Genomic DNA, 15,657 nt, shown 5'->3' on the forward strand with positions numbered 1-15,657 from the left:
TAGTGCTGTTAGTTACCATGTTTGTTAAGTTTGTTAAGTTGTGTGTTTTTAAGAATTCCTTATGTTCATCGTTTTTGGTCCAGAAGAGAGAAGATGAGGAGTTGGGTTTGCTTGGGACCACCCCACTGGCCTACGAGGATAGCTTTAATCTTAGACCTTGGGAAATGGAGATTTAGATCATGTTAATGTTTATTCTGTTCAGTTTTATGTTGATTGTTCTATTTTTAAGAAAACTGAAAAGAGGGAGTAGAAGCCCTATCCACCAAGGAGAGACTAAGTAAAGCTCTATATGCTTTTAATTTTTAAAATAATTCATTTATGGAGCCAAATCCCTGTGTCATCACGCATTTTTCTTCGTGGGCTCAATTAAAAGAAAGGCCACTCACAATGATTAAAGACCCTGAAAACAACCAGATTCTGGGGCCATTCCCATTAATTACCTGGGATTAATAACTGAGGATGCCATCCAAACTATGCAAGGTGATGAGGCAAATGGAATCAACCCTGTCAATACCTGGGACTACTGGACCCAGAAGGTCCCACATGCAAGACTTGAACCTCAGGAGCTAGAAATTCTCAGGCTGATAAAAATGGATTTTTGCACAAAATTTTACTATAGAATAAGATGGGATGATAGTAAAACACCTAAAATTATAAGGGATCCAGCAATTATGATAAGGAACAGGACAATTACCAGGCCAGATGTCTCTCCATATCATCCTGCCTACAAAAATCAGAGCCAGTGGTGTCATTACACTTCCTCCATCATTTCATCCAGTAGTCACCCTTTACAACTATCCACAAGGTGTGTTTCTTATCTGTGGAGACAGAGCATGGCCCAGTATCCCCTTGCACATCAAAGCCAGACCTTGTAGCTTGGGGAATCTTACTTTGAGGGCACCCAACATCAAAATAATGCATAGCAAGAAGAACAGGGCAAAAAGATCTACCCATTATTTTGAAGCTGACTGCAAAGATATTACTTTAATTGTTACGAAGATTAAAAGCAAGGGAATAGCAGCCTCCCTTTTGTTACCTTGGGAGGCTGCAGCCAAGGCATTAGGACAATTAGATCACCTTGGGTGCCTCCTAAGTAAGCAAACCAACACTCCCTCCATCAGCTGAGTGGCCTGCTCTCAGATGTAGAGACCATCAGACATGCCACCTTGCAGAACAGGCCAGTGATGGACTTTTTACTCCTAGCACAGGGCATGGCTGTAAGGACTTTGAGGGGTTGTGTTGTATTAACCTCTCCAGACACAACAAGTCCATCCATAACAGCATTCAGGTACTGACAGAAAAATTCCAAAAGTTTCAAATAGAACACCAGGACTGGATTAATGCACTCTTTAAAAACTAGGGATTAAAGGGTTGAATGTTATCTATGTTTAAAACAGGGTTGTTAGTTCTTATAGTTGTTGTCATATTGTTGGTGGTTCCATGTCTGTTTGGATGTTTTTACAGGGTTTTGCAGTGTTCTCTCAGTTTGGTTTTCGTTAAAAAGAAAGGGGGAGATGTGGAATTCAGCCAGGCCAGGAAGAGGAGCCACCTGACTAGTGCCTCCTAAGAGCCATCTATCTATCTGAAGCCATGGGAATCTTTCATTTGAGTTAAAAGTCAAGATACCACTCTGGTGTTAAATAAGCTACAGGTCGGTTACAGACTGGGTAATGTTGCTCCCTATATGGTTAGGCTACTAGAATGTTCATTCCCTAAGGTCATTTCATTGTGTCTTCCTTTGTTCTCATCTTTGGTTGGTCACCCCCACAGAGTTCCTCTGGTTATTGTTGTTCAGCTTTTGGGCATCGTCCCTGTTTTCTTTTATTCCTTATGGAAGTGTTATTTTCCTGGTGCCAACCATCACTCCTGCTCCTATTTATTTTCTCTACACTCTCTGCCCTGAAATCAGGGGACCTAAAGGTTTTTTGCAGCCACCCCTCACTGTGACAGTTTCCTAAGAAAATTATGAGAGGTTTTCTCTTTCTACTCATTCAACAGAAATAATTTGTCAGCTTTTGTTTAGACCCAGTTAACATTGTTAAGAAGCAGAACTCACACTTATTAACAGCTATTTAAAGCTTGTTCAGTAAAAAGTAATTAAAAATGAAAAAAGAGACTTCCACAATGGTACCCCACTTGTATGTTGAAGTGTGAGTGAGGGAGTAGGTGCTGCAGGATTTATGTGAGGAATAGTGAGAGATGAAGTCTTTACAATCAGAATATGCAAGCAAGATGACAAAACTCCCTTGGAAGCTATATTTCCTTAGTTCTATAGCTCATAGAATAATTTCTTTACTGAGTTCCTTGCCGCTGCAACAGAAATTAATATTTACATCTTAATTGGCAGAAAAAATCCAGTCAGTGAATCCTACCACATCTGTTCCATGTCTTCTTTCCAGCAGCAGTCGGAAGACATTCGCTGTAATCTTGTTATCTTGAACACCTTGTCCAAGGCCACGGTTGTCATCCTGCATAAGCCGACGATCCATGATCACTTCCAGCTGACCTGAAAGAGCAACACAAGGATTATACTGGTATCAAGAATATGTAAGGGTTCTATTAAACATAAATAACCTGCCCTAAAATTTAACTTATTTTTAAAAATCATAATATTTCTCTTGAGTTTGGAAGAGTTAGTGACCAATATTGCTAGGACGGATGATGAAAGCAGTTTATACCACTAGACTGTGGCTGTGTATAACCTTCAAAAAAATTTTCACAAGCCTTTCTGCAGAATGTCCAGCCTTTTTTACTTTCAGAGTTTATATAACAGTTTAATATGAAAAATTATTACTATTAACTACTATTTGCAAAAAGGATACATGGCAACTAAGCATCCAAGATAAGAATCACCCCCATGTAGCTGCAGTTGTATGGAGAGAACTTCTGTAGAACTATCTTCCGCTTGTACTCCATTCTTTTGTTTCACATTTGAAGCCAGAAGGAAAAAGATCTATCAGCAGGAGTGTATAAATACTCACTTCTTGTATGGATAACTTCACGTGTGGGAGTAGGAAAGAACTTTGCACTGGATAAGCACTGAGCATGAAATCTGAGTTTATACTGAACTGCAGCACAGCCACTCAAAATAGTGCTTTAAGCTTGATGTTAAGTTATACATAGCCTGGACAAAGAAGTTCACTTTTTTCTCAAGTGTCTATCTCCAGAAGGAAACCAGATTGGGGCACATAATTAAGCCTGTTATGTTTTTTGCACACTGAATCTTCAAATAAGTGTACTTGTTCCTAAATAAAACTGCAAGACTGAAGTGCTTGTATCCTGAGTAAGAAGAACTCAATTTAAGCTTCCAGAAAAGGCTGCTTACTAAGGCAGTCTTTTTTATATTTCAGTGTTCTACAAACATTTACCCGATTTTCTCAAATACTCGTTCTTCCCTTCCCTCGAGTACAAACAGATTTTGTTTATCCAGGACAGAAATCAGCTGACAATGAGAAAGAGAAAACCTGCTATTTTGAACCAAGGTACTGTTCATGTAGCTTTCAGATGGTGGGCTATTCCTTGAGACACACCTGTGTCTCAGATACAGGAACACAGGTACTGAGGGTTGCTTGCATAAATTGTAAGATTTTTGAATTTTCTTCCATGATCCTTCTGAGCTCCTGAAAGACCTTCAGAAAAAATGTCATGAAGTATATGATACTCAGCAACTACAGAACCTTCAGCTTCATTTCTGTTCTTTTTTGAGGAATACAACATGCCTTCAGTAAAAGGCAGCCAATTTACTAATTTAATGAAATATTACTTAATGATAACAAATCAGATTGATTCCTTCTTCTCTTTTTCTTAGTGGGGGCAGAGTAAATACTTGATGTTAGTGTATCTTGAATGACAGAATACAGTTTGTCAAAGAGTGAAACAGTCAAGAACTCAATGTCATGTCAGGTATGGGATACATCTGTTGCTCTTTTATTTAACTGGAGTAGGTGGAAAAGCCTGTAATGTCCTCTGATAGATTTGAAACCAGTGCTCACAGGAGGTCAGTTTCTCCCCGATGCATGACTGCAAAATGTCAAACAGTGCCAGCCTTAACTTCCTAATTTGATGGCAAAGAGTGGGGGTGTCTGCGGATTTAGATGGTGCATTATTTTGTGATGTAGAGACTAAGATTGTTAAAGAACAAATACAGACACTATTATCAGGTAACAGAGCCCCTGCAGACTAATTTAGCCTCCAATACCCATTTAATGAGTGCTTAACAACATAGGTGGTGTCAGGGTCATTCACAAGATCAGGCCAATAAAAATTTGGTTTTCAGCTTGGGGAGGCATGAAATGGGGAGGTCTTGTATACAGTAGACTTGTAACAAAAGGCTGGTATTTTCCATTTAGGTTTTATTCAAGCATCACTGTAAAGATCAGTGTTAATTCTCTTGCCATAAAGTGAATTAGGTTGGCTAATACTGCCACCAATCCAGCATGGTATTCACCTTTTGTCAGAACTGATTATTTATGACATTTTTCTTAAAAGAAACTGGGAAGTAGGGTTTTGGTGCAGTTTCTGATGGACTCTTTCTCTTCTGAGTATTCATTCCATTATTGTTCAAAACCACATACATTTAAACTGACAATATATATTACAGCAAGGAATTATACATCTTAAATTAGGAATTATATACCTTGTTTTGCCCAGTACATCTAGCTTTATTTGAATAACTCCCCCATTCAACAGACTGAATAAATGTCCTCTGTTTCCAGTCCTCCAGGCTGGAGGATCATCACTCCCTTTTCTGCTCCAAGGAGCAAGACTGTGTCTCTTTTGGAATTCTTAATATGAATTGTTTTTTTATTATCATCATATTCATCAGGTTTGCCAAAGTCCTCCATTAAATTTTTGAGGTATCATTTTGCTTCAGAAGTATGTTCACTCTTACCCAGGGCCACATTTATCCTTTATTCTACTAACTCTAATCTTCAAAAAAGCTGCTGTTGTTTTTCCTTGACAGCAAAGTTAGGCTATGCTTTATATACCTTAAGACTGGTGCTGTCTACACTAAAGCAAACAAACAGAACAAAAAACATGATCAGCATCCTTCTTAAGTCCTCTCCTACCTCTCCTCTCTCTCTACAAAAAAAGAATAAACTCTTTAGTCCTGTTGTTTCATTGCTGCGTTCCACCAGAGTTCTTGGGTGAAAAACAGCCGACAATTCATTGCTCCTTCTGTCTTTTTCACAATCTTTTTCCTCTGCCTCTCCTTTGAGAAGAGATCTTTCATTGAAGATGACAGGTTCTCATGTGGGATCTACCTCTTCCTCCTGTGTTATGGACATATTCTAAAACATGTCAGAGGTGGAGAAACTTATTTCCTCTCTTCAAATGCTTGTAGGTAACTATCTCTGAATGAACTAGTTCAGAACATCATGAAGGAGAGACCTTTGCCATATCTATCATCTTGCATTTACCATTTTTCAAGCTTGCAACACCTAGAGACTGAGCTGAATGAAGCGTCAAACGAACACCAACATCTTGGATATAAGCCATGGTAGTCATGGGATAGATATTTGCTTGAAGAGGCAACTTGCTCATTGTCAGTCTAGGCTGGATCTGCAATGTGAAAACAAACTTCAAAAATGTACGTTCTTTTTATGCAATTAAATTTCAAAGACATTTTCAGACATTTATCCCATGTGCTTTGGAAGACCAACTGCCACAAAAGCATTCACTCAACTGTGTTATTTAGATTTTTGGAGATTTGTGGCTAAAATTACCACTTTGGAAATGGTAACTTCAATGTACTTTTAGATCAAAGAATATTTAAAAAAATGTGAAAGATTCATCAAGGGAACCTACAAAAAGGAATAATCACAGTTATAAAATGAGATTTTTTTTTTCTCCTCTAGAGAGCAAGCAGTGAATAGATTTAAGGTACAAGAAAAGAAATTGTTGGTTTATAATGGGCACTTATTGAAATGCTGTTGAAATTCTTGAATGGTACATGACAATTTAGTATTAGCGTTAAAATTATTTTCATGTTTAAATATTCACTGTCTCCAGCAAAATGCAGTAGTACCAGTAACTGAAAAACCAATAGTCTTTTACTCAGGAGTCACGGTCTCCTTGTATTTGCAAAGCTGTTTTTAGCAAAAAAGGAAGGTAAGGAAAAAGAGTTTTTCTCTTTTGTGTGTGCTGCACAGTTCAAGCTAAGACAATAGCCCTTTCCTCAGATGTATTACCAATAGAAAAACCATAATACATCTGAAAATACATCACTTATTTCCAACAGAGCAAAAAGCAGCTGCTCACAAGGTCTGGCCCTTATGCATACTTATTACTGTGTTATCCAATGGGTTTTATCTAAATAAACAAAGCAGAGGGAAAGAAGGCATGCACATATACAAGCGACTACATGGTGACTTGTCATAACTGGCTGTATGATAATTCTTCTCTTAAAAAGAATATAAAGGAATATTCAACAAACTCCTTAAAAGCATCTGGTTACTTCTTAGTCTGGTTTATAACCATATATATTTTTATAACCAAAATATATTTTATATATTTTTTAAATATATAAAATAACAGGTATTATATATATTTATATGTATATAATTGCATATTATATATATTATATATAGTTTATAAATATAAGGTACATTTTTTTTAAAAGCACCTCTTCTAAATGATTAGTGCAATTTAACATGAGAGTTTGTTTAATGCACTTTACATTTAGCAGCTGACATACTAAGGTTTTACAATTAAAAGATGGTAATTACCTGATATCCATTAAGATCAGTAAAGAATCTATTTTCACTGTTTATGTCAGATGAAATTCTCATTGCAAGTTCACGATTATATTCTCCTCTAATGTCCACAATATTGGAAACTTCAACAGACTGTCCTTCCAAACCTACATGAAAAAGATTCATTTGAAACTTTAAAAACTGATTGCCACATGTATGAGAATGACTGTGCTCCCAGGACACAGTGACCTAGATTTTGCTTTCTGTTATATGTAACCAGATATTGGAAGACAGTTCAGTTATGTAACAGATGATTGAGCAGTATTTCTAATTCTGTACAAATTGAACAGATAGTCTGAAAGAGAGCACTGAAGGGGAACAGGAGCAATATATGGTAAGAACCAATGTGGGTTCTAGTAAATCAGTAGGAAACAGCACACAGCTGTTAAGTGTGGTCTGTAAATAAATATGCCAGAGCAAGACCTGGTCAGTCATTTCTCCCCTTCACTCTTAAGCAGCTGTCACCATTCCCAGACAAGAATGAAGTCACCAGTTTCGTCATAGAACTGTTCAACTGAGCAGGAAACTGTGAGCAGCTCCTTTAATCAAAGAAGCGAGAATCTTCCTTAAGGACAGTGAATTAAGAAATTTGAACTGATACAACCACAAGCAGAATGCAAAAATTTGTTGTCAGGGTTTATATTTATTAAAAGAAGGATTAGGTGTCTGAAAATTCAGACAAGTTGTGCAGTGAGATTTTTTTTTCTACAGCGCCTTATAATAATAACTTATAAGTTATTATTAAATATCTTTAATAATAACTTGACCTTTTCAAACAGTTCAAGTCACAGTCTGGAGTGGAATCATACCATCATTCAGCATCACCACTTCTACCCTTTTTGTAGTACCCTAATGGGATTAACGATTGCAAAAAGAATTTCACCAAGCAGAACAGAGATATCTATTTGTTTGCTGATCTATTTTACAATCTGAAGGCCACCTGCAGAAGTACAGCAACTGTTAAAATGTTAACATTTACCAATGGCTATTAAACTTCAGTGCTAAATGAAAAATACTTGGTTCAGCTAATTACTTCTATTTCCCCAAAACTAGTCTGGAAAATGTGGATTTATACACTCCACTTTTGATGCTCCCAGTAATAGATTTTCCAAACATTTCAAGTATTTTTTCCAAATATTTAAAAGCATAGGTATGTTGAAGAAGAATACAGTATTTTAGTTTAGACTATCATCATTTTTGTATTGCATAATTTGAGATAATACAAAAAATACAACTATGAAGGAAATAAAGTATGACAAGCTTCTGATAAAAAGATTTTAAAAATCATGCTAATATCAAAAACAGATTCCAATGGCAGCAGAAGTTAAAAATCACTGTGGTCAATTACTGAACAGAGCTGTCAACCCACAGTATTTTCTGCCCAAAATCAACAGAATTTTAAAGCCAAAAGTGGTAAAAGCCATTTTTTCCCCAAAATTGCTGAAGAAGATGTAGGAGTTGGCAGCAGTACCCAACAGCTGGATTCAGTATCCAACAGCTGGATTAGCCACACAGTCTTGCTACCCCTTGACAATCAGGTAAGTTACAAAAGGAGTCCTTATTTGAAATCAAAATGCACTTATACACATACCCATATTGCTTTTTTTCCACATGCTTTGTTACTGTACATATCTAGTAAGACTTCAAAATATCTTATTTTAATTGCAGTAATGCTATATAAATAACTCCCCTTACAAAGCCAAGGAAATAGACATCAGCAAAACAATGATGCAAAGCTGTCAAATTTTAAACTTTGAAAAAGAACATTTGAAGAAATTTCAATAAAAACACATGAAAAAGCAAACAGGCAATATACAAAATATATTTGTATATTTTTCCTTGTCAAAGCCAGAAGCATGGTAAAGGACTTACCCGTGTACACATGTAATGGTGTAAGTATTGAAACATTGTGATGTTCAAAAAAAATATGTCAGAAAAACCAAAGGGAAAAAAGTGCATAGTACACTCAAAAGGAAAGGTAAGTGTTAGGAATTACCAAGCAAGTGATCTTCCCTGACAACTCATTTTCTAGGAACTGTGAAAGTAAAAAGTAAATACTTCTAGCAGGAAGTAAAATACTTCTAGCAGGCATTTAGTAGCAAATTAAAGAAAAAGGAATACTACAGAATAATCCACTTTAAAGTAACAACCTCACTCTGACCCAAAAAAAAAAAAAAAAAATTAGAGTCCTTTCAGGCTTTTTTCCTCCCCTTCACTACAGTAAATATTGTCCTATATAAGTTCCATCATTGCTGAGAATTTTAATTTACTAAGACTCACACAGGAGTGTGAGTAACTTTCTTTCCACATTCCGGGAACCTGGTACCACGTGACCTCAAGGTATCTTTTTTTCATATAAGATGATTTTAAATACTTGTCACATAAAATGAAGAAATCATAGTCTTGAATATATGTTGTGTTTCCTGAGGATCTTCAGCAATGAATTACTATGCAAACTCTTAGCTGGTTTTCCTAAGGAGTGTGAGTTAATGTTTGATCCAGAATAACTGTATCAGCTGGCAACTGAATTCTGATCAGCTTTTGGCATCTGTATAAACTCCAGCATCTTCAAATTTCAATGTGCACATGTCACAAAAACAAAACATCAGAATCAACTTTAGTTCTAGATCAAAATACACTAGAACTAAAAAAAACAAAAACAAACAAAACCCACAAAAAACCAAAAAAAACCCCCAGATGATGTCAATACTATTTTTGAAACTTAAAAGAAAGAAGGAAAAGAGCAAGCAAGACTTTCAAAGTGCTTATAACTTTTTTTTTTTTTTTTTTGGTAGAAGTTGTTTAGGAACAATAATTAAACATGATAAACAGGATTTTTAAAAAAACATGAAGACAATTTTGATTCTTACAGTAAAGTTGGTAATACAAAGCATGTAAACTCCTTCAATGGAAAACATTAATCTGAGCTTCTTTATTTCAGAATAATCCCAGAAAATATAAACAAAGAATAACTGAAAATGCATGTTTCTTAATTACAGAAAGATACTCTTAAGCATGTAAACTCGAGTTTCCATATGAAAATACTTGTATACAATCACACCATGATTTCATCCTTCTTTTCCATTTTCCAGTGGCCAATTCAATCAAGTTTGGAAAGGTAGGGAGTTTCCTAAATTACTGTATACCTAGAGTTTCCTTGGAAATCAGTAGCTGAATGGTAGAGAAACAAACAACTGAAAGCCTGACTGAAGAAAACAAAGGAAAAACGATATGAGACAAAAGTTAATGTTTGGGGCTGGTGCCTCTCAATAGACACAGACAATTCTGTCATGAGCTCTCCCAGGCAGATAAAGGACACAGGGGGACAAAGGGAGGACATAAATAACTAAAGCCTAAAGATGTGAAGTAAACCAGACTTCTCTATTAAGGCCATTGATATATATTGTGCTTCCATCAGCAAATGTGAAACTATGAAATAAACTATGTTTTTACATTATCTCCAAGGTATTTCTATTTTTGTTTTTCTGATTGTCAAAATGTACTGCTAGTTACAGCATTCAAGCCTGGAGAGGCATCTCCAACAAATTTAATTTAAGTTTGCTGTTTAAGTATACCATCTTAACGACTAGCATTACACTCAGAGAGAAATCACAGTGCACTGGAGTCAATACAGTTTCAGTCTCATGAGTTCTGCACTCCTGCACAAATGCATTAAAACATTAAAAAGGCAGGTAGGATCCAAGACCACAGTGATGTAAAATAACTGCCAAGATAGAATTTCACAACTCTTACCCTGGACTTTATACAGCCGCATGGTATGTGTCACATGGTGAAAAAAACAAACAACCTCCGAGAAAATTTTTCCATGAGCAACTCTTATGGTAGGTGGGTCTGTAAAAATATAAGGCTACAAAAAGAAAACAGAAAGAGTGAGTATTTTGGAAGTTTGGAAAAACGTAGTGTCAATAAAATAAAATATTTAGTAAATATTAAAATAGCATCTTTTTAAACCATTCTAGATCTAAAAAAGCTGGAGATTAAAAAATTACTCCTAATCTGAAATTCAGCAACTTCTCTTCGGAGCCTTACAATTTCTTTAGCTAAAATTAGGTTAAGTCTCATTAAGTATTTTATGAGGATTAATGGATTCATACAAGGTCTACAGACAAGCACAAGAATGCATTGATACTGCATTCAGATTGTGCTCTTTTGCTAGCAAAATTACAACTACTAACCACTAATTAAATACTGTGGTTTCAAAATTTGGGGCAGGTGGTTTAACTGCTTCTGTCTGTGGTACAGACTGCACAAGGAAAGCCTCCCCTACTCTACCATGTGGATCAGTTTGTATGTCTTTTGACAGTAGAGGAGAAAGCTTTCACTTCACCAGAAGCAGCTACAGTTGCCAGTGGAGCTCTCTGGAATGCAGGGTAGTGTGGACCTGATTTTCTGAGTCTGAGAGACTTTTTAGCCTGTCAGACTCAGAAAATCAGGTCCACAGGGTAGGACTCAGAATCATTATGAAATGTCAAGAAGGACAGTGGCTTACTACACATGCCTGCCACAGACTAGTATAAATTTTGCATATTCACAATCATCGAAGAGATGAAGAAAATTATTTTTCCTTGTAGTCACAGTATTTAAAGTCTTGGCTAGGTAAACAATGACTTTTTTTTTATAAACAGTTGATCCCACACTAAACTGTGTGCAACAGATGGAAACAAATGGATGGTTGCAAAGGTAAAAATTAATTAAATACTGAGAGTGTACAAGACAAAAATGAAAATACAACACATGCAACTACTTCAGTAGGGAAACAACTGTAAATAAAGACTTAACTCAACAAAACCCCATCTCAAATGCTTGAAAAACTCATTATTCAGAGGGATCTAGGCAGAAAACTCTCAGAGGGTGGCTGTCTTACTTCTGTACATAGCAAGGCCATAAGGACAGAGCATGGTCTTTCTTGAAGTAATGATACCAAAGATCAAATGTATTTTGAGGAAGAGCAGAGATCAAGCTTACATACATACACACAAAACACACTAGAGAAGAATGTGTACAGGTAAATATCCAATATTCTTTGAGCATATAACTGTATGTATATTAACAAGGAAGATTTTGAGAAGTATTGTATAAAAGGAAAACCTGAAAGAGACTTTCAAGGTTGAAAAGCCCACTTTTTCTATCCAACACCCTTATTCTTAGAGCTTCAGAATATTCTTTAATAAAAGCTTTGCCAGAGCTACAAGAGGCAACTCTGCAATTATCAACAATTATCAACTAGGAATATTTTGTACAGGAGCATGGAAGAGAAATCAGTTACTAACACTTTGATAAGACTGGTTTAGAGAGAGAGAGGGCTTTTTCCTACTGAAAATCTTATCCAGTTAATCAATAAAAAAACCTCCAAATAGTGTTTTGGATCTCCTGATAATCTACATGAAAAAATGATGGAATACTTCCATATGATCTCATCTCATCAATAAGATAGACAAATGTTATCCATAATGCAAAAGCCATTTGCTAGGTGAGAAATACAGAAGGAATATTCAGGGTATTCAGGGGGCACATAAGACAGATGAACTAATATGCTGAGATGTAATTTGAAGACCAGATCTTAGGTTAGAACCTGTTATTTCCATGAAAAACTGATAATATTCGTAACTGTAGACTGAATTCTCCCCTTCTAGCAGAAGAGATTGATATTTACTTTTCTATTATATACAGAAAGAAAAGATAAAGCCATTTAATCTGTGACTACATGGCTTCTAGAAGTTAAAAATCCCACAGAGGAGGAACTGGATGACCGACCAAATGGTGGAATAATCAAACCCTTCAAAATCCTCCCTGCAGGGCAGAGCAACATGAAGATATACCTAAGCTAGCAAAGACAGACTGAAACAGCACCTAAAGGAACTCTCAGAAAATTAGCTGAGAAACCTGAGGTCATCAGGACAAGCCAATTACCTGTGACCAGTGACCTAGGAGAATTCACTTAGACAGCAGACTGCCAAATATATTGTGTTATCAAAGTAATACAGATCTTATGGTCTTCTGTAGTTTATAAGAGTATTTCTTGCTGGGCTCTCACTGCAGCTAGCCAGCAAAATGGAGAGATGCTGGACGAGTGACACAGGAATATAAAAGGCTGTGCGTTTATTAGAAAAAAAATTAACTGAAGTAATTTCAAAAATCAAAAATTTAAAAAAAAAACCCCGAACCTGAACATTTGGAGGAGCTCTTTCCCATTGAGTTTTTTTGGTATAAAACTGTGATATTGACAACAGCTATCAAAATACATAGAAAGCTGAAATGAGATGGATATATCAGCTCTCAGATTCTGGGATATTGCCAGAAATAATAAGTTCACACACCTGAGCCTCCAGGCTGCACATGTAGCCAAATCAGCTCTTCTTCTGAAGATTAAGGCAAACACACACTGTTCTGAACTAAACAGAAAGATGAGCTGATGGAAAAGGAGATGTTATTTTACAGATAGTGCCTGAAACAAATAATTTTTTTTAAATTAATAATTCATAATTTTGCTAGGACATGCATTGTATTTGCAAGCCTCCAATTCAGTCACAGTAGTAGAAAAGGCACAAAAGAGGAAGGTGGCTTACAAAGGCAGATGTTATCATATAGTTTTGTGACAAGTTCTTTCTGATAGAAAGAGCAGAAATATGATGTATACTCAAGTTCTCAGGGATGACTTATGTTCCCTGATTGTTGAGCAAGCAGGAAAAATGAAGTAAAAATATGACAATGATATAACAGGAAAGTCTTCTAATTCATATTTAGTGCTTAGAAAAGCACTAATCCTAGAACTTGATTTGTTGATAATTACCAGGAGAAATTCCAGGCATTCAGAACATCTAAAGATAAAATTTTCCAAATTTGCCTCACCAAAAACATTTCAATCAACCAAGTTTTTAAGCAGGAAAACATCTTTATGCATTGAGTGTGCAATTATTCTAGTATCATTGTAAAGATCTTTGGTGAGATGCACAGGTCTGTGGAATGATCTTGGTACTGGATCTGAAATACAAAGGTATTTTTGATGTGAAAATCTAAGTCAATGTGGAATGAACAAACAATGATAGATAATTGCAAAACTGATTTGACAAAGTCCTTGGCTCAATTCAGTGTTCAGTCTGCTTTGTAAACAAGCATGGACTAAAGCACCTCCCACAGCATGAAGTAATCTGTGATTACTCACACCTTGAACTGGAATAAAAACATTTTGGTTTCATATCCAATGGCTAGTCTGAAGACTCCATTTTCTAAAGAATTAAAATAAACAGTTGCTGTAATATTTGTTCCCCCCAGCTCCAGTGGAATTAATTCCATTGTACAAGATCCAGCAGTCTGGTGAGGCAGCCTTTGTTGAGCCTGGAAATCAGTATTCTTCAGAAAAAGGACAACAGAATTATGGGTCAAAGGGTTCCAAAATCATCCTTCTGTACTCCTATTCAAGAGAAATAAGACAACCTTCCTTTGCCAAGATAGTGGGCAGGAGGCCTGGGAAGAAGCTAGCTAGGAATTTTAAGGGAGAGCACTTGGAACAAAATAATACCTTGTGGATCCCCAGGATATATTAAAATACTTAACATCAAAACAGGTGCCAAAGGATGGAAATGACTAGAGATATACCTTCACCAAAATATTTACTGGCTTGAAATGAAAATGGCGTGGTATATTGCAGCCTGGAGGCATGAAGCACGGACAATAATCTTTCCCCCTCATAGACAAGTAAAGGACTTGTAACCATTTTAGTAGGGCCAGGAAACCTCTGGTAGTGCAGCACACTGTTGGTTTGGGTGCCAGAAAAACCATGCCCAGGGGGAAAGCTTTCAACCACAGATGGAATGTTCTGGTTAGGTCAAAAAACTTAAATAAATTAAAAAATAAATCTCAAGACAAAGCCTACAGGATAAGGTGTTTCTCAATAGCAGATTGCCCCTTATTTGACAGGGTTTGATATTAGGCTGAGCTTGTATTATGTACTTTAGTTCTAGCACTAAGAGATCCTTGCAAGGGAAAAAAAAAAAATCTGTTTTTTTTATATATTCTGTTAGTACCAGTGGGAGCTACTACATTCACAGAATCACAGAACCAGTTGCCTGAGGGAGAATCAAAATTTACTACTCTGGGTGTATCAAAAAACATCACTTTGATACTGAAAAAATTATTTGTGAAACAAAAAAATCAACTACTCACATTGATCCCATAAACATTTAGCATCTGATGCTTTGGAAAAAAATGCTTTTCTCTATTCCCTATTGATACCAAGGACAGCTAGTAAGAAGTCATCAAGTATTGATTGGTCTTAAATACACAGAAGAGAATACAGACATTTAACTATCTCAAAGTTTATTGAATACTTTGGGTTTTTTTCCCACAGATCTACAAAAAACAAGTTGGACATTCTTCACAAAATCAGAGGAGATAAGAAACATGTTTTGCCTCCATGAACAAGACATCTTGTTTATACTTGTTGCGAGGTCCAAGGGAATCCCTTCCTTCCAAACCTTGGTAATACTGTCAGTCAGTTATACTGCACTGCCATCTAAAAAAATTCAGATTCTGCCTTAGTCCCTGGTGCCTTGCTTTTTTGTTTTGATTTTGCATGGTAGGAGGACTGTCCTATCTCTCTAGATCTGCAGGATGGAGCCCCCACTCTGTGCCTCTCTTCTGGACTTCACACCATTGTAGTTTAGCACTATAGCTAGACATATTATTAAACCAGACAAAGAAAAGAAAATTCTAAGTAATGCAGAACTGAAAATAACGTAACCAAAAGATTTATCAGACAAAAAATTAAACAGTTAACATGGGCAAATAAAACATATAACTCTACTCATAGCAAACGAAAATAGTTCAACATAAAAAGCAATTATTCTTCACAAATTTTGCTGTAATATATAGAGTAAAGGAG

The 15,657-nt window shown here is 36.1% G+C and overlaps 1 protein-coding gene across 1 annotated transcript in view; it reads right to left on the bottom strand.

The window, feature by feature from the left end:
- MAN2A1 (mannosidase alpha class 2A member 1) overlaps positions 1–15,657 on the bottom strand; it is a 118,967-nt gene that overhangs the window by 23,121 nt on the left and 80,189 nt on the right. Inside the window, exons 16-19 of the mRNA XM_058864511.1 lie at positions 10,509–10,623; positions 6,729–6,862; positions 5,421–5,562; positions 2,373–2,506 (exon numbers count right to left, since the gene is read on the bottom strand). Coding sequence (XP_058720494.1) covers positions 2,373–2,506; positions 5,421–5,562; positions 6,729–6,862; positions 10,509–10,623 — 525 coding nt within the window. The remainder of the gene's footprint in view (positions 1–2,372; positions 2,507–5,420; positions 5,563–6,728; positions 6,863–10,508; positions 10,624–15,657) is intronic.

The sequence above is a fragment of the Poecile atricapillus genome, chromosome Z (assembly GCF_030490865.1).
Source record: "Poecile atricapillus isolate bPoeAtr1 chromosome Z, bPoeAtr1.hap1, whole genome shotgun sequence".
Taxonomy (NCBI): Eukaryota; Metazoa; Chordata; class Aves; order Passeriformes; family Paridae; genus Poecile; species Poecile atricapillus.